Source organism: Berghia stephanieae, chromosome 14 (assembly GCF_034508935.2).
Source record: "Berghia stephanieae isolate SIO BIC M18660-M18661 chromosome 14, UCSD_Bste_1.3, whole genome shotgun sequence".
NCBI lineage: Eukaryota > Metazoa > Mollusca > Gastropoda > Nudibranchia > Aeolidiidae > Berghia > Berghia stephanieae.
In genome coordinates, this window is record NC_088373.1 from 19,103,294 (window position 1) to 19,121,938 (window position 18,645).

Here is an 18,645-nt window from a genome sequence, read left to right on the forward strand (position 1 = left end):
GGATCGTAGTGGTGATGGAAGATCATAACGATATAAAAAAAACATCTGATAGATACGAGGGTATGTTTGTTTACTCATGTATTTATCTATGGTGCACTTGTTTTTGTACACCTTGAAGTGTGTTTTTATTTATGCGTTTTTGTATATTTGTCGTTGTGCTCAGAGATTTCAACAATAGCCACTTTGAAGGAAGTATTTATTATTGTTTTTTTGTTTTTTCCCCCCAGCTGTACATTTCAGAGGATTTCGGAAGGACCTGGGAGTTTCTATACAGTTCAGTCAAAGAGTTCTTTTGGTAAGTAATCACTCATACTCCTTCTACTACAGTTACTATTAAACCTCTCCTTACCAACTACATGAAAATAGTCACAATCGTTACGATACAACCAACATTTTAACCCTCTCCGTACCAACTACAGGGAAATCGTCACAATCGTCACGATACAACCAACATTTTTCTTATTCAAATTTCTCTTGTACATTTTAAAATTTAAAGAAATGGAACAATGTGTTTTAGAGCATGTTTTGTTAAAGAATTTATTAATTGCAAGAACTTTACTGCTATTGTGTCTGAGTGATAAAAAAATCTAGTTTTGTGTTAGTTGGGTGTGAAGTTTTGGGGAAAATCCTGAAAATGGCTGGTATGGGGATGGTGAAAACCTTGTCTCCGACAGTAGTAGTCGTCGTCCTTCAGAGCCATCGGGCCCATGGAGTCGGAGTGTATCCCGGTTTCTATAGCCTGAAACAGACAATAGAAATTGTTTGCTATCCTCTGGATAGGTCGTTAAGTCTATCGCCAAGTACTTTCCGCCCAAATCTAACAGATTCAGCTACCCATTCACTGGGCCAGAAAAAATCTCGACTGCACCCAGGATAGATCTTGGTCCCTATGCGTGTGAAAAAGTTGTGAGCGAGTGCTCTATGGTTCAGACAGTGCCAAAAGGTGATTTTGGTGATGTTCATTCAATGTGACAAGACATCAGAATTTAAGTTAATTTTGAAAATCTTTACAGATTTTAATTTTCATCAATTTCCCTGGTTTGGATAATCATTAAAAAAAACCCCAAAGCAACGTTTACCTTTTCTTAAGTTTCCGTTTTTGGACAATAAATCTTCTTCTTTCTACTTCTTCTTCTTTGAGTCCTTGGAAAAGGCTCTTTACTCACATTCTCTCACCGTATTCAGGTGTAAAAATAAGTACCTGGCTGTTAACAGCGTTGTCCCTGTCTGAAAAAAATTGTATTATCCTCTTAACAGGCGCCATGTCTCGTCTTACATATTAAGTGTTGCTGTTGGCCAGGGACCCCTTGTAAAGTGCTTTGAGCATGTTTAGTGGATATTGCGTTATATAGAAGCTTAGGTAAATTTTTAAAAAAAATGTAACACCAACTGATTTTACCTGTGAGTAAATATAAATTCTTCTTTTTACCAAAACAGGGGAGTTTACCCTCACGATGGACGTGATTACCAGGATACTGTCTACATCCACGAATCAGTGAACAAAGCCAAAGGGCAGTTAATCAAGGCTTTAGTCCGCCACTCCCAGACCCCTCGCTTCACTCCCCTGGCTGACGATGTGATCAAAGCTTCAGTGTACGACAGCTACATCTACGTTGTCAAATCTGTGGTAAGATTGGTTGGTTTCCAGCACCCTATATCATAGGTGTCTGTAATGGATAGAAGGGAACGGGGTTAGTTCAACCCTGTATCATTGTTCTGTAATGGATGGAAGGGAACGTGGTTAGTTTCCAGCACCTGTATCGTTGGTGTCTGTAATGGATAGAAGGGGAACGTGGTTAGTTTCCAGCACCCTATATCATTGGTGTCTGTAATGATTCAAGGGGAACGTGGTTAGTTTCCAGCACCCTATATCATTGGTGTCTGTAATGGATACAAGGGGAACATGGTTGGTTTCCAGCACCCTGTATCATTGGTGTCTGTAATGGATACAAGGGGAACGTGGTTAGTTTCCAGCACCCTGTATCATTGGTGTCTGTAATGGATAGAAGGGGAACGTGGTTAGTTTCCAGCACCCTGTATCATTGGTGTCTGTAATGATTCAAGGGGAACGTGGTTAGTTTCCAGCACCCTGTATCATTGGTGTCTGTAATGATTCAAGGGGAACGTGGTTAGTTTCCAGCACCCTGTATCATTGGTGTCTGTAATGATTCAAGGGGAACGTGGTTAGTTTCCAGCACCCTGTATCATTGGTGTCTGTAATGATTCAAGGGGAACGTGGTTAGTTTCCAGCACCCTGTATCATTGGTGTCTGTAATGGATACAAGGGGAACATGGATTGTTTTTAGCGGGTGGTTGGATGGGAGCATCACCCTTGAATCATATACCTATGATGTTCGCATGGGTGTACGATCCGATAGTGATGTCGTTTCTTCTTCTCTTTACTAGCCTACCCTGCTTCTTTGGTTTGTGATTGTATTTTTGACAGGGGATATTTTTTTTTCTGTAAATCTTCTGCCTGTTTGTTCTTGGTTATTTATAATTTAGCTTATGATATCTTTAGGTTATGATTTTGATTTACATTTGTACTATTTTTGTTAGATTGCTTGTTTTTTGTTTCTGCGGTCTCTCATATAACCTCAATTGTGTTGGAAGAGACCTAAAGCAACAAACAAACAAAAAAAAAATGGTTGCTTTCCAGCACCCTGTATCATTGGTGTCTGTAATGGATAGAAGGGGAACGTGGTTAGTTTCCAGAACCCTGTATCATTGGTGTCTGTAATGGATGGAAGGGGAACGTGGTTAGTTTCCAGCACCCTATATCATTGGTGTCTGTAATGATTCAAGGGGAACGTGGTTAGTTTCCAGCACCCTGTATCATTGGTGTCTGTAATGGATGGAAGGGGAACGTGGTTAGTTTCCAGCACCCTATATCATTGGTGTCTGTAATGATTCAAGGGGAACGTGGTTAGTTTCCAGCACCCTGTATCATTGGTGTCTGTAATGGATACAAGGGGAACATGGATTGTTTTTAGCGGGTGGTTGGATGGGAGCATCACCCTTGAATCATATACCTATGATGTTCGCATGGGTGTACGATCCGATAGTGATGTCATTTCTTCTTCTCTTTACTGGCCTATCCTGCTTCTTTGGTTTGTGATTGTATTTTTGACAGGGGATATTTTTTTTCTGTAAATCTTCTGCCTGTTTGTTCTTGGTTATTTATAATTTAGCTTATGATATCTTTAGGTTATGATTTGATTTACATTTGTACTATTTTTGTTAGATTGCTTGTTTTTTTGTTTCTGCGGTCTCTCATATAACCTCAATTGTGTTGGAAGAGACCTAAAGCAACAAACAAAAAAAAAAAATGGTTGTTTCCAGCACCCTGTATCATTGGTGTCTGTAATGGATAGAAGGGGAACGTGGTTAGTTTCCAGACCCTGTATCATTGGTGTCTGTAATGGATGGAAGGGAACTGGTTGTTTCCAGCACCCTATATCATTGGTGTCTGTAATGATTCAAGGGGAACGTGGTTAGTTTCCAGCACCCTGTATCATTGGTGTCTGTAATGGATAAGGGAAGTGGTTGTTTCCAGCACCCTTATCATTGGTGTCTGTAATGATTCAAGGGAAGTGTTAGTTTCCAGCACCTGTATCATTGGTGTCTGTAATGGGTACAAGGGGAACATGGGTTATGTTTCATCACCTGAATCAATCATGTGTTCCTTGTACGATCCAAGGATGTCATTTTTCCACCCATCTGCTTCTTGGTTTTTATTGTATTTGACAGGGGAATTTTTTCTGTAATCTTTGTTTTCTTGTATTAATTAGTTTATACTTGTATTCTGATTTACATTTGTACTATTTTTGTTAGATTGCTTGTTTTTTGTTTCTGCGGTCTCTCATATAACCTCAATTGTGTTGGAAGAGACCTAAAGCAACAAACAAACAAAAAAAAAAAATGGTTGGTTTCCAGCACCCTGTATCATTGGTGTCTGTAATGGATAGAAGGGGAACGTGGTTAGTTTCCAGCACCCTGTATCATTGGTGTCTGGAATGGATCCAAGGGGAACATGGTTGGTTTCCAGCACCCTATATCATTGGTGTCTGTAATGATTCAAAGGGAACGTGGTTAGTTTCCAGCACCCTGTATCATTGGTGTCTGTAATGGATACAAGGGGAAGGTGGTTGGTTTCCAGCACCCTGTATCATTGGTGTCTGTAATGGATACAAGGGGAAGGTGTTTAGTTTCCAGCACCCTGTATCATTGGTGTCTGTAATGGATACAAGGGGAACATGGTTAGTTTCCATCACCCTGTATCATTGGTGTCTGTAATGGATACAAGGGGAAGGTGGTTAGTTTCCAACACCCTGTATCATTGGTGTCTGTAATGGATACAAGGGGAACGTGGTCGGTTTCCAGCACCCTGTATCATTAGTGTCTGTAATGATTCAAGGGGAACGTGGTTAGTTTCCAGCACCCTGTATCATTGGTGTCTGTAATGATACAAGGGGAACATGGTTGGTTTCCAGCACCCTATATCATTGGTGTCTGTAATGGATACAAGGGGGACATGGTTGGTTTCCAGCACTGTGTATCATTGGTGTCTGTAATGGATATACTCATTGGTGTCTGTAATGGATACAAGGGGAACGTGGTTGGTTTCCAGCACCCTGTATCTTTGGTGTCTGTAATGATTCAAGGGGAACATGGTTGGTTTCCAGCACCCTGTATCTTTGGTGTCTGTAATGGATACAAGGGGAACATGGTTGTTTTCCAGCACTCTATATCATTGGTGTCTGTAATGGATACAAGGGGAACATGGTTGGTTGCCAGCACCCTGTATCATTGGTGTCTGTAATGATACAAGGGGAACATGGTTGGTTTCCAGCACCCTATATCATTGGTGTCTGTAATGGATACAAGGGGAACATGGTTGTTTTCCAGTACCCTATATCATTGGTGTCTGTAATGGATACAAGGGGAACGTGGTTGGTTTCCAGCACCCTATATCATTGGTGTCTGTAATGGATACAAGGGGAACATGGTTGGTTTCCAGCACTGTATCATTGGTGTCTGTAATGGATACAAGGGGAACGTGGTTGGTTTCCAGCACCCGATATCTTTGGTGTCTGTAATGGATACAAGGGGAACGTGGTTGGTTTCCAGCACCCGATATCTTTGGTGTCTGTAATGGATACAAGGGGAACGTGGTTGGTTTCCAGCACCCGATATCTTTGGTGTCTGTAATGGATACAAGGGGAACATGTCTGTTTTGACATTAAATTAAGATTATTGGGAAGCGATTTCGAAAAAGCTTTTTCCAATCCCCTCTTCTTCTTCTCCTCCTCCTCTTCCTCCTCCTCCTCCTATTCCTCTTCCTCCTCCTCCTCCTATTCCTCTTCCTCCTCCTCCTCCTATTCCTCTTCCTCCTCCTCTTCCTTCTTCTTCTTCTTCTTCTTCTTCTTCTTCTTCTTCTTCTTCTTCTTCTTCTTCTTCTTCTTCTTCTTCTTCTTCTTCTTCTTCTTCTTCTTCTTCTTCTCCTCCTCCTCCTCCTCCTCCTCCTCCTCCTCCTCCTCCTCCTCCTCCTCCTCCTCCTCCTCCTCCTCCTTCTTCTTCTTCTTCTTCTTCTTCTTCTTCTTCTTCTTCTTCTTCTTCTCTTTCATTTTTTTCCCCAACATGCACACTCTCATTTTTACTTCCTTCATCATACCCCACCTCCTCCTTCTCCTCTTCCTCGTTATCTGTTGTATCGTTATCATTATTATTGTCGTTGATAGCATAAAATAATCGTATTAGTATCAGTATTTTAATTTCTATTATTTTTTCTCCCCCCCCCCCCCCCCCACCCCCTCTTTTTAAAAATCCACAAGAATCTGCTTGGTCCCCATCCCAACCCACGCTTACAACTCTGGGTGTCTTACGACAGAGGACAATTGAGGAACTCTGAATTCCCCATCGATTTCAATGAATTGGTACGTATTTCCTGGCTGTTTGAAATCTGTGTCAGTGCATGACATCATCAGTGGGAAGGAATCGGAACATTTTGGATTTGCATTTATTTTCATTTTATGACAGAATTTGCATCCAGAGCATTTTAATCTTTATTTGAAGTAAATCGGGGTGATTTTCCATGAAGTTATCGTCAGACGTATGGGAAAGGTATCCAGCAACTTTTCTCAAATTTCATACTCTTTCAACTAGACTAGCTGTAAAAAATATTCAGAAGTGAAACTAAGCTTTGATATTTCCCAAAGACGTACAAAAAGGGTTGATTTAATCATTTATGACAAGAACTCATTTTGGATAAAAAAACTGAGCTTCTAACTAAACTTGGCAATATCTCAGTTCAAATCTTTTCACCATCCGACTGATTATGGCATTCAAAGTAGCATTTATTTAATTTATGTTTTTATCTACTATGACATAGTCGTGGTCCAGATGAGGTCCCGCAGTTGAAAAAGTTTAGTTGCTTTCTCATCATCATAGCTTGTCGCTCCAACACCGAACCCACTCCACAGCATCTGGGGAGCAGACTCTTAGGTCATGGTCAGTGCAGCTGGGCCCATCCTGGCATTCTCTAACGATGTGCTCCATCGTCTGCTCTGGACATCCACATGTACACAAGCTGTACTCAGCCAGTTGCTTTCTAAACCTGATCTTTAAATGTGTATTGTAAAGTACTTTGAACCCATATAGTGGGCATTGCACTATTATGATAATGATAAAGAAAATAAAACACACACACAAAAAAAGCAAAGACTAGGCATGACCCGATCGTTTCAATCCGGTATTATTGTGGTATGACACTCACTTTCAGATCGGAAGGTCCTGGGTTTGAGCCTTGCTCCTCAGCGCATAGTTGAGTCCTTGGAAAAGGCTCTGTACTCACATTCTCTCACCGTACTCAGGTGTAAAATGAGTACTTGGTCATCAACAGCGTTGTCTCTGTCGGAAAAAAAAATTTAAATTGTAATATCGGCTAAACAGGCGTCATGTCTCGTTCTACACGTTACATGTTGCTGTTGGTCAGGGACCCCTTGTAAAGCGCTTTGTGCACGTTTAGTGGATATTTCCCTTTTTAAAAGCTCAAGCTCAAGTTTTTTTATGTCGGAATTAGTCGGATGGACCAAATTTGGGGGGCAGTGTGGCTTAGGGGTACGGTCTTTGTACCGAGTTCGATCACCCGCCGGGCGCTGTGTGGCCCTGAGTAAGTCACCCCGCCCTGGCTCAATTTGCGGCGCTGCACTGCGACTGACGCCTGGGTTATTTCAGTCTTCCCTTGGAATAGACCCTAGAGACAAATTTCCCCTATGGGATGAATAAAGGGAATTTTATTTTTATTTGAATTAGTGTAAAGTCATCTGAAATAAGAAATTCAAGAAACAAAACTCACTCCTAAAATGAAGGGATTTTATTTTCTAGTTAAATTTTTTATATTGTTAGCTTGACTCAAAATTTGATTTTTATACCAAGAAATTAACTCACTCAATCCTAGAGAATATTGCTCCTTTTCAAAATTGGAAAAAAAATGTATTAAAAATGAGCGTGTTCATAGACAGTTTTATTCAACTACCATTAACAAGTAAAAACTAAAGACGTAAGCTTTGATACTACGCCTATAATTTGTCTCATAAAAATGTAATAAATAGGCATGGGGTAAAAGTAACCCGGGTAGACTACGGATATTGTCGGTGTTAGGGTAGAGTGAATTTTAATGATAATAATATCTTTATTGATTTCTTTTTTTTTTTGTTGATAATCCCCAGAACATCACGGAGTATTACGTCGTTGACATGTCGGAGGATCAGGTCATGGTCTGTGTGTCCGTCAACTCCTCCTTCACCAACTTGTACATTTCAGAGGTCAAGGGTCATCGGTTTACCCTCTCTCTGGAAAAGATCGTCTTCTTCAACCCAGAAAGCACCAACCGGCAGAGTTGGATACGGTAAATACAAAATAAGTAGTGGAGGGAGCATCAAATGGATACGGTAAATACAAAATAAGTAGTGGAGGGAGCATCAAATGGATACGGTAAATACAAAATAAGTAGTGGAGGGAGCATCAAATGGATACGGTAAATACAAAATAAGTAGTGGAGGGAGCATCAAATGGATACGGTAAATACAAAATAAGTAGTGGAGGGAGCATCAAATGGATACGGTAAATATAAAATAAGTAGTGGAGGGAACATCAAATGGATACGGTAAATACAAAATAAGTAGTGGAGGGAGCATCAAATGGATACGGTAAATACAAAATAAGTAGTGGAGGGAGCATCAAATGGAAACGGTAAATATAAAATAAGTAGTGGAGGGAGCATCAAATGGATACGGTAAATACAAAATAAGTAGTGGAGGGAGCATCAAATGGATACGGTAAATACAAAATAAGTAGTGGAGGGAGCATCAAATGGATACGGTAAATATAAAATAAGTAGTGGAGGGAGCATCAAATGGATACGGTAAATACAAAATAAGTAGTGGAGGGAGCATCAAATGGATACGGTAAATACAAAATAAGTAGTGGAGGGAGCATCAAATGGATACGGTAAATACAAAATAAGTAGTGGAGGGAGCATCAAATGGAGAGAGGTCTTTTTGAACATTTGTGTCAGTGCATGATGTAATCAGTCGGAAGGTGAAAATTTTGGGTGTGAATTTTTTTTTTTCAGTTTCTGAAAGAATACGCTCACCAGAGCATTTTAATCTTTATTTGAAGTAAATCGGGTGATTTTTCATGAAGTTATGGTCAGATGTATGGGAAAGGTATCCAGCAACTTTTTTCAAATTTCATACTTTTTCAACTTGACTTGCTGTAAAAAAATATTTAGAAGTGAAATTAAGCTGTGATATTTCCCGAAGATGTACAAAAAGGGTTGATTTAATCATTGATGACAAGACCTCATTATGGATAAAAAATTGACCTTCTTACTAAACTTGGCAATATCTCAGTTCAAACCTTTTCACCATCCGACTGATTATGTCATTCACTGTTACAAAGTAGTGGAGTGAGCATTCAATGAAAAGAGGTCTTTTTGGACATTTATTACAAGGCTTTGATTAATTTGTTTAATAATTTTGCATCAGTTATTGGATATGCGGCTATGTGGTCTAGTGGTATGACACTCGCTTTCAGATCAGAAGGTCCTGGGTTCGAGCCTCACTTGTCGCATAGTTGAGTCCTTGCAGAAGGCTCTATACTTGTTTGATGCAAGCGATGGTTCACAGAGTAAAAACGCGTACTCTTGTGAAGAATATAAGTATTAAACTTGTCTCACCTATCAGGTGCCTCTGTGGTGTAATGGTAGCACGTCTGATCGGTAATCAGAAGGTCTGAGGTTCAATCCCCAGTCGAGGTCGACTGATTTTTTTTGGGAGGTTTTTTTTTTCTTGTGTTTTTCTTTCTTGCTTTGTCTGGCACCTTTCATATCCACTTGTTCAGTTCTTTATCTTCAGATTTCTATCCTCCTAAAAAAAAAAAGAGCTTTTATATAGGGCAATATCCACTAAATGTGCTCAAAGCGCTTTACAAGGGGTCCCTGGCCAACAGCAACATTTAACATTTAGGACGGGACACGACGCCTGTTAGGTGATATAATTTTTTTTCGGACAAAGACAACACTGTTAATGGCCAGGTACCCATTTTACATGTGAGTACGGTGAGAGAATGTGAGTAAAGAGCCTTCTCAAACGACTTAACTATCCACCCGAACGAGGCTCGAACCCAGGACCTTCCAATCCGAAAGCGAGTGTCATACAACAAGACCACGTAATCCTCATTCCTACTTTTTCACTTCTTTCAGCTTCTACACCAACAAGACGTTTGCGGACATAACCAAAGTAGCGGGGGTGCCTGGTGTGTACATCGCCTCACAGCAGATTGGGAATTTACTGGACATTGACACTCAACGCACGCTCATCTCCTTTGACAAGGGGGGTAAATGGGAAGTGATCAGTCCACCAGAGAGAGTTCTCTCTCTTCACCCGGAAGCTTGTGCCCATGTAAGTAGCTGTATGATGAGGTAGTGCATCAGCTTGATTAAATATATTGTACAAAAAGGAATGGAACAGCTCAAAATTAAAAGAAAAAAAGAAAAAGAACAAAAGGTTAACGAAGAGAAATTTACCATAAATAAATAAATAAAATAAAATAAAATAAAATAAAATTCCCTTTATTCATCCCAAAGGGGAAATTTGTTTCTATGGTCAATTCCAAGGGAAGACTGGAATAACCCGGGCGTCATCTGCTGTGCAGCGCCGCAAATTGAGCTAGGGCGAGGTGACTTGCTCAAGGCAACACAGCGCTGCGGCGGGTGATTGAACTCTGCACCTTTCGGGTACGAAGCAAAGACCGTACCGCTGAGCCACGCTGACCCCTAGGTGTGGCTATAAAGTCAATTTTCTACATCTAGTTCCTCCTGACATAAAATACAAGATGGGCGTGATGGGTTCTCTGTTTTTTATCTAGCATGAGAATCAGATTTTACAGATACTATGGGGGGCGAAGTGGCCGAGTGGTTAAGGCATTGCTCTGTGATCCGGATGACCGAGGTTCGAGCCCCGCTTCAGGCACTTTCGTTTTTTTTCTTTGAGCAAGATTATTAACCCCCAAATTGCTCACTGTGACAACATGGGTGATTCCTGTTGACATCAGACATCTTGTTTGATGAGTTATCTATATAAAAGAAAGATTTTTCCTTTATTTGACATGAATGCATTTTGCATCATCAAACTTTCAAAACTATCAGGAAAATATATTCTTATTATATAACTCTACCTAGATTTTATTGCAGTGTTTCTTTCAACACAGACAAAAAAAAACAAAAAAACAAACAAAAAAACAAAAAAAAAAGTCTGTGATTATCTATTCCCACTTATGGTTTTGAATTAAAGATTTTTTTTAGCAATATTAGCTGTATTATATACGTGGGCGTCCTTGAGATAATCAGTCGCATGGTGAAAAGCTTTGAACGGAGATTTTGACAATTTTAGTCAAGAGGTCAATTTTAATGGAAAATGAGTTCTCATCAAAAATCGTTAAATCAAACATTTTTCTACATATTGATGAAATATTTTAATTGAACTCTACTCCTTAATTATTTATTTTTTTTTTTTTATGAAGGTAATTATTATACTTAATATCTACTCTTGTCAACTTTAGTGATAATAGTACTGAAAAGTATTATAACAGCCACGTTAGCAAAAACGGGAACAATAATACCTAATAATAATAACAACGATAATAACAACTACAAAAACAGTAATAATAACAATAATAATATTTGATTTTATATCAATTTTCTGATCCTCTTATCGGTTGTTAATATCGCTAATGGATATTTTTTTGGGCCATATTTGATTTTAGAGATAACCATTTGTCCAACGAGAATCAAATGATTTATCCACATACGACCCGATTCTTTGATTCCAGGATAATCAACCAATCCCACCATTACTTTTTGCAAATCTATATGTATTTGTTTCCCTATCTTACTGTTAATTATGCTTTCTATCTTCCGCCATACAGATTTTACTGATTTACAATAAAAAAAAGAAATGCTCAGAGTAGTCTATTTCATCACAATGTTGACATTTATTTGAATTTGCAACTTTCATTTTATGAAGCAATATATTGGTAGGGTAAATATTGTGCATAATCTTCCATTGTAAAATCCTTAATCTTGATTCTTTTGTACAAACATAAGGTAAAATCCAATGTTTTGCTCTTTTTTCCCCAAAAGCCCTTAATATGTTCTATTGATCCTTCTTCTCTAACATTTTGATTTTGGTATAACTCTTTTCTGGAAAGATTTTGAATAATATTCTTTTTTTTTGAAATTTTATCAAATCTTCTGATTTTGAAACTTTTAGGGGTGATAAAGCGCTTTTGACTACACTATAATCAAGACAAGATCTATTCCATTATAATTCCCATATATATCTTTGAATTCCCCTATATTATTATTACTATTATTATTATTATTATTATTATTATTATTATTTTTATTATTATTATTATTATTATTACTATTATTATTATTATTATTATTATTATTATTATTATTATAATTATTATTATTAGCATTATAACTACTAAGATTTTCATCATTTTATTATATAATGCCAATGAGATTATCATCAATGAGGAGTTTTATGACCCATGCGATGACCCGTAATCACAGGTAGCGAATACGTAGATAGCAATGATTACTATCTATAGTCCCCTATCTAAGAGTGTACAGGGTTATTAAGTCATATAAAATCAATTTTTTTTTTTAATTTTTAAAAAATTATATATTTATTTATTTATTTATTATTTAATTATTAATTTATTTTTTTTAAAAATATTTTTTATTATTATTATCTTTTTTTAAGGTCAATATCCCTATACCATACCTGTTTATTGTCATATTTAAAAGACGGAGATAAATCTAAACTAGCAAAGTGACGACAAACATTGGGTGTCTCCCATTCCTGAGGTTAAAAAAACAACAAAACCATCGATGGGGATGGTGTCCATTGTAGAGTTGTCCCCCTTTGGTGGCCAGGCGGTGTGTGTGTGTGTGTGTGTGTGTGTGTGTATGTGTGTGTGTGTGTGTGTGTGTGTGTGCCATTAAAGTTGGGTCCTGAATTCAACCAGCTTTCCATCACTGCCCCCCAAAAATATATGTTTATTCTCTATTGACCAAAACTTCATGAAAAATCATCCGATTTGCTTCAAATAAAGATTAAAATGCCCAGGAGACATTGGGCTTTCAAAAAATACAACCCCCCCCCCCCGCAAAAAAAAAAAAAATTTGACCATGCGACTGATTATGTCAGGGATGCACACATATATATCATAGACAGTGAATATAATCTATATTTAGAATAAGAAGAAATAAAATGTCTTCTGGAACTTCTCTGATCACTGCATGTCTTGTTATCATCAACAGAACTGCCTTCTTGACCCACTTTTCTGATTTGATATACAGTCACGTTTCTCCAATCCGAGCACCTCCGTTCCCAGCATTTTGTCCGGATTGCAGTATCATCGGATAGTGGATTCCGTCCCTAAGGTGTATAAATATAGAAGAAGAAAAAATATCCGTCTTCAGGCGATCTGTCCAGATTATGGAGATGTCGGATTGTGGAGTTATGGATTAGAGAGACGCGACTGTATAGCTGTATCTATATCTTTACTACTAACTCTAACAAATTGCCAAGCAGTATGATTTTTCATATTTTAATCTGCTTGTATTATTTTCAATGGGTTAGTGGTGTGTTCTCTAGCAGTAAAAACATCTTGTGTGGCTATGTGGTCTTGTGGTATGATACTCGCTTTCGGATCGGAAGGTCCTGGGTTCGAGCCTTGCTCAGTGCATAGTTGAGTCCTTTGAAAAGGCTCTTTACTCACATTCTCTCACCATACTCGGGTGTAAAATGCGTATCTGGCCGTCAACAGCTTTGTCTATGTCCGAAAAAATTGTGATATCGCCTAACAGGCGTCATGTCCCGTCCTACATGTTAAATGTTGCTGTTGACCAGGGACCCCTTGTCAACCGCTTTGAGTGGATATTGCACTACATAAAAGCTCAATTTAAAAACGCCTTTTATTATTTTCAACAGGTTAGTGGTTTGCTTTCTAGCAGTAGATACATTCTAATCTGATTTTATTGCTTTAACTTTCTACATATATATATATATTGCTTACTAATATAGTTTTTTCTCCATATGTAACTCATATCTATTAACCAATCTCTTGTATATCCTTTCAATGCTGCAAAAATTTAAGACGGAGAAAGAGGCAAAGGAGAAATCATTACACTACAAGGTTGGTCAATGCTGTTATATAACAAACAATACTTCAAATGAACACACAAACAAACAAATAACAAATAAAAATAAGAGGAAAGTGAAAGGACATCGTTAGAGAGTGATATATGATATGTGTCAAAGTTTTAATCATAATGGATTTAATGTTGGGGTCATCCCGGTGCTTTTTGCTGATAAAGTTTGTTATTTGAGACGATGGATTAAAACAAAAAACAAAAAAAAAACTTAAAAAAAAACTTTAATTTTCTGATAATTTCGATTTTAAACTAGATTTTATTTCATTCAGTTCGTTCCGACACGACTTGTGCATATTTTCAGGTCTGATAGCCCATATTGTCATGGTAATGTAAATGTTGCTGCTCAAAGCTCGAATAAATAAATAGCAATGCGAAATTGAATGTAAGCTTCAATTTTGTATACGAAAACAGATAAAATGGATGTTTTGGGTTTCCCCTTTATCAACAAAACAGGTTGAATGAAATACTACAGATGAATGAGATAATGTGGTAGTAGTGGCATTGTTAAGATGAATAAACAAAAACATTAATGGGCAGGAAATAGTATGCTCCTTCTTAATGTTTTTGTTTATTCATCTTAACAACGCCAATACCACAAAATCTCATTCATCTGTAGTGTTTCATTCATCCTGTTTTATTGATAAATGGGAAACTTGAAACGCCCATTTTATCTTGTTTTCTTATATTGTCAGGGGCTCATTGATGTAATGTAAATGGTGCTGCTCGAAGCTCGAAGAAATAAATAACAATGTGAAATTGAATGTAAGCTTCAATTTTATCTGTTTTCGTAATTAAATTGAATCTTACATTCAATTTTACATTGTTATTTATTGGTGTAATGGGGAAATACACTCTAACCAATGCATAATAATCTCCATGACAGCAATGTCAGATCAAGCCCATAATTGTATTCGGTGATCAGACCTGCAGATATATGTACAACTACATTCATTCCGACATAATTTCAGATTATTCCAGATTATGGTCGTGGGTCGGATTTGTGATTTCCTCGTAATCCACCGCTCTGATCAGTTGTCAAGTATTTGATGAACTAAAATATGAAATTGTGATTAAAACACTGCCAGGCAAAGCAGACAGAAAAATACAAGAAAAGTAAAACATCTCTTCCCCCCCCCCTCCCCCCCCTTGTAACCTTGCATATTTGTGTTTTGTTGTTGGTCTTCTGACAAAGGCCCAAACGCCGTTTGTTTTGTGCTGCTCCCTTACATATTATATGATTCACATTTACTCACTTTTTTTTCACAGTAATTCTGAAAAAGTGAGTGGAGCAGGCATTTATGTTGATTATAACTACAAGAAATGAAGTGAGTAGGAAAGTGCCAGGTGACAACAGAGAATAAAAATTTCGCGTCTGCAATGGGGGCTCCACTCACTTTTCTTTTTATTCTGATTTAGAGCTAGCACAATGATAGTGATAGCATAGGTAGGTACGGAGCCGAGTGAAAATGTATCAAAAATTGTGATGCATGAGCTATTTATATTATTTTCTATGCCTCCCCCCCCCCCAGCTGAACAACTGCTCCTTACACCTGACTCAAGAGTTTAGTCAATTCTATCCGCTGTCTGGAAGCTCACCTATCTTATCTGAGAAATCGGCACCAGGTGAATATTGTATATTGTGTGTGTGTGTTTGTGTTGTTGTTGTTGTTGTTGCTGTTGTTGTTGTTGTTGTTGTTGTTGTCTGTAATCTTTTTCATCGTTGTCGTCGTCATCATCATCATCATCATCATCATCATTATCATCATCATCATCATCATCATCATCATCATCATCATCATCATCGTCAACATCATCATCATCATTAACATCATCATTAATATCACCATCATCATCATTATAATTATTATTATTATTATTATTATTATTATTATTATTATTATTATTATTATTATTATTATTATTATTATTATTATTATTATTATTTATTATTATTTATTATTATTTATTATTATTATCTTTATTATATTATTTTTTATCACCTCTCTACAGATTAAAAACATTATTATTATTATTATTATTATTAATATTATTATTATTATTATTATTATTGTTATTATTATTATTATTATTATTATTATTATTATTATTATTATTATTATTATTATTATTATTATTATTATTATTATTATTATTATTATCATTATTATTATTATTATTGTTTTGTTTTAACTATTTCTGTCATGTTCAGGTCTTATCTTGGCATCTGGGATGTTGGGGACAACTCTCAAGACAAATGCAGACGTGTTCGTGTCGTCTGATGCTGGCCTGACTTGGGACGAGGTTCGTCATATTCTAAATATTTATTTATCTTCTCTTTCATTGTATTTTTTTCTTTTTTCCTCTTCTTTTCCTCCCACGGGATAATTTATTCAAATATTCATTTCATACAGTGCATGTCACCTGTTATGCATTCTATTTATACTGGCACGCATACAATATCTGTCAATATACCTGGCGATAAGATACTCGTATTCAAAGCAAAAGCAAGTCATGTCGCCCTAGCTCAACTTGCCACACAGCGCAAATGCAGATGGGTGATTGAACATGGTACCTTTCGGGTATGAAGCAAAGACCATACCACTGAAGCACGCTGCCTCCCTGAGAGGCATTGTGAAACATTGTTGAGATTGTTTAAATGTTATGAAAAATATTGTATATTAAAATCATCTTTTTTTGTTTTGTTTGTTTTATCTACCCAGGCTTTGTCTGGAAACTACTTGTACGCCATGGGAGACTTCGGAGGCATTTTGGTTGCCATAGAAACAGAGGTTCCAACCAATGAAGTCATGTAATTATCTGATACTTTTTATACTTTTTAACTTTTTCAGCCCTTAGGCTATATTCGCATTTTCGTCACAAAATGGCTGACACCTGATTGAGGCAGCATGAGAATGACAAGCTATGGCCAAGCGACATTCGAATTCGGCGCAAAAACTCAATTAAAATACCCCCCTAGGGGTCAATTGAACATTCTGATGAAAGAAATGATACCATTGTTTCAATTGATAGTAGTTTTGTAGAAAGTAGGATTGGATTGCATTATTATTTTTGCCTTTCAAGACCGGCCACGCTGTGTGGCCATTGGCCCGTAGAACAGATTCTGCTCTGGCCGCTGAAAGAGTTAAATAATAATTTTTTTTGTTCAATAAGACAAACTTTACAAAACAGCATTTAAGTCCTAATATATATAAATATAGTAAAAATATTTTTTGTTTTGTTTTGCATAAGCAAAACAAAACAAAAAAAAAAAGAAAAAAAAGAAACTATAATGCTGTTATTTGAATCAGATATTATTTGACTAAAACGCACAGCATTGCATCAATTTTTAGTCATTATAAAGTGTTATCTAATGGAAATCAGAGGGGAGACCTTACACTATTCTGATTTATTCTGATTTGTTTTTTTTTTTTCCTTTGAAATTCTGAATTTTAGCTGCCTTTGGCAGGTCTGGAGTTTAGGGTAAAAAAGTTCTGTGGCGCTTTAAGTTTAATAGTGGTGGAAAAAACCTCCTTAGAGCTTGACAATAATGAGACCTTTTGTTATCCCCATTTTTTTCCCCCCCCCATTATTTTTCTTTTGTAAATAAGACTTCTTGTAATAATAATGATTGATCCAGAGAGTGAGAAAAAAAGAAATCTGTCTGAAATTCATCCGCAAATGCTTCAACACTCACATACAATACATGTAAAACGGCTATATGATCTTGTGGTATGACACCCGCTTTTGAATCGGCGTATCCTGGGTTCGAGTCTCGCTCTGCGCATAGTTGAGTCCTTGGAAAAGGCTCTTTACTCACATTCTCTCACCGTACTCAGATGTAAAATGAGTACCTACCCGTTAACAGCGTTGTCTCTGTCGGAAAAAAAATTAGTAACATCGCCTAACGGGCATCATGTCTCGTTCTACATGTTACGTGTTGCTGTTGGTTATATAGCACAATATCCACTAAATCTGCTCAAAGTGCTTTACAAGGGGTCTCTGGTCAACAGCGACATTTAACATGCAGGACGGTACATGCCGCCTGTTAGGCGATGTTACAATTTTTCGGACAAAGGCAACGCTGTTAACGGCCAGGTACTCATCTTACACCTGAGCACGGTGAGAGAATGTGAGTAAAGAGCCTCTTCCAAGGACTCAATCATGCGTCGAGCGCGAGGCTCGAACCCAGGACCTTCCGATCCGAAAGCGAGTGTCATACCGCAAGACCACATAGCCGCACATATAAAAGCTCCAAGTTAATCCTCTTTTGAAACTCTTCCAGGTTTTCAGTGGATGAAGGCCAAACCTGGCATGGGTACATATTTTATCCACACCGAATCAACGTTTACGGTTTGTTGACGGAGCCCGGGGAAAAAACCAGCGTGTTTTCCATTTTTGGATCAGCTATGACGAAGCACTCTTGGATTGTCATACAGATCGACTTCAAGGATGCTTTTGAAAGTGAGGGTTTACTTTATTTATATGTTACAGTTACAGTGAATGACACAATCAATCGGATGGTGAAAAGGTTTGAACTGAGATATTGCCAAGTTTAGTTAGAAGCTCATTTTTTAACTTAAAAAATGAGTTCTTGTCATAAATGATTAAATCAACCCTTTTTGTACACTTTCGGGAAATATCAAAGCTTAATTTCACTTCTAAATATTTTTTACAGCTAGTCAAGTAGATAAAGAATGAAATTTGAGAAAAGTTGCTGGATACTTTTCCATACACTTGACCATAACTTCATGAAAAATCACCCGATTTACTTCAAATAAAGATTAAAATGCTCTGGGGAAAAAGAATGAAAATCCAAACTTGTCACCTTCCCACTGATTATGACACGCACT

At 37.3% G+C, this 18,645-nt stretch overlaps 1 protein-coding gene across 2 annotated transcripts in view; it reads left to right on the forward strand.

The window, feature by feature from the left end:
- Positions 1 to 18,645, forward strand: part of LOC144959616 (sortilin-related receptor-like) — an 84,242-nt gene that overhangs the window by 12,773 nt on the left and 52,824 nt on the right. The window contains exons 5-14 of one of the 2 annotated variants that reach the window (XM_078892252.1): positions 228 to 295; positions 1,438 to 1,627; positions 5,835 to 5,936; positions 7,731 to 7,909; positions 9,767 to 9,965; positions 13,738 to 13,776; positions 15,325 to 15,418; positions 16,005 to 16,096; positions 16,516 to 16,604; positions 18,078 to 18,256. In XM_078892252.1, the coding sequence (XP_078748378.1) occupies positions 228 to 295; positions 1,438 to 1,627; positions 5,835 to 5,936; positions 7,731 to 7,909; positions 9,767 to 9,965; positions 13,738 to 13,776; positions 15,325 to 15,418; positions 16,005 to 16,096; positions 16,516 to 16,604; positions 18,078 to 18,256 (1,231 nt within the window). The remainder of the gene's footprint in view (positions 1 to 227; positions 296 to 1,437; positions 1,628 to 5,834; positions 5,937 to 7,730; positions 7,910 to 9,766; positions 9,966 to 13,737; positions 13,777 to 15,324; positions 15,419 to 16,004; positions 16,097 to 16,515; positions 16,605 to 18,077; positions 18,257 to 18,645) is intronic. The other variant, XM_078892253.1, reaches the window with a different exon arrangement.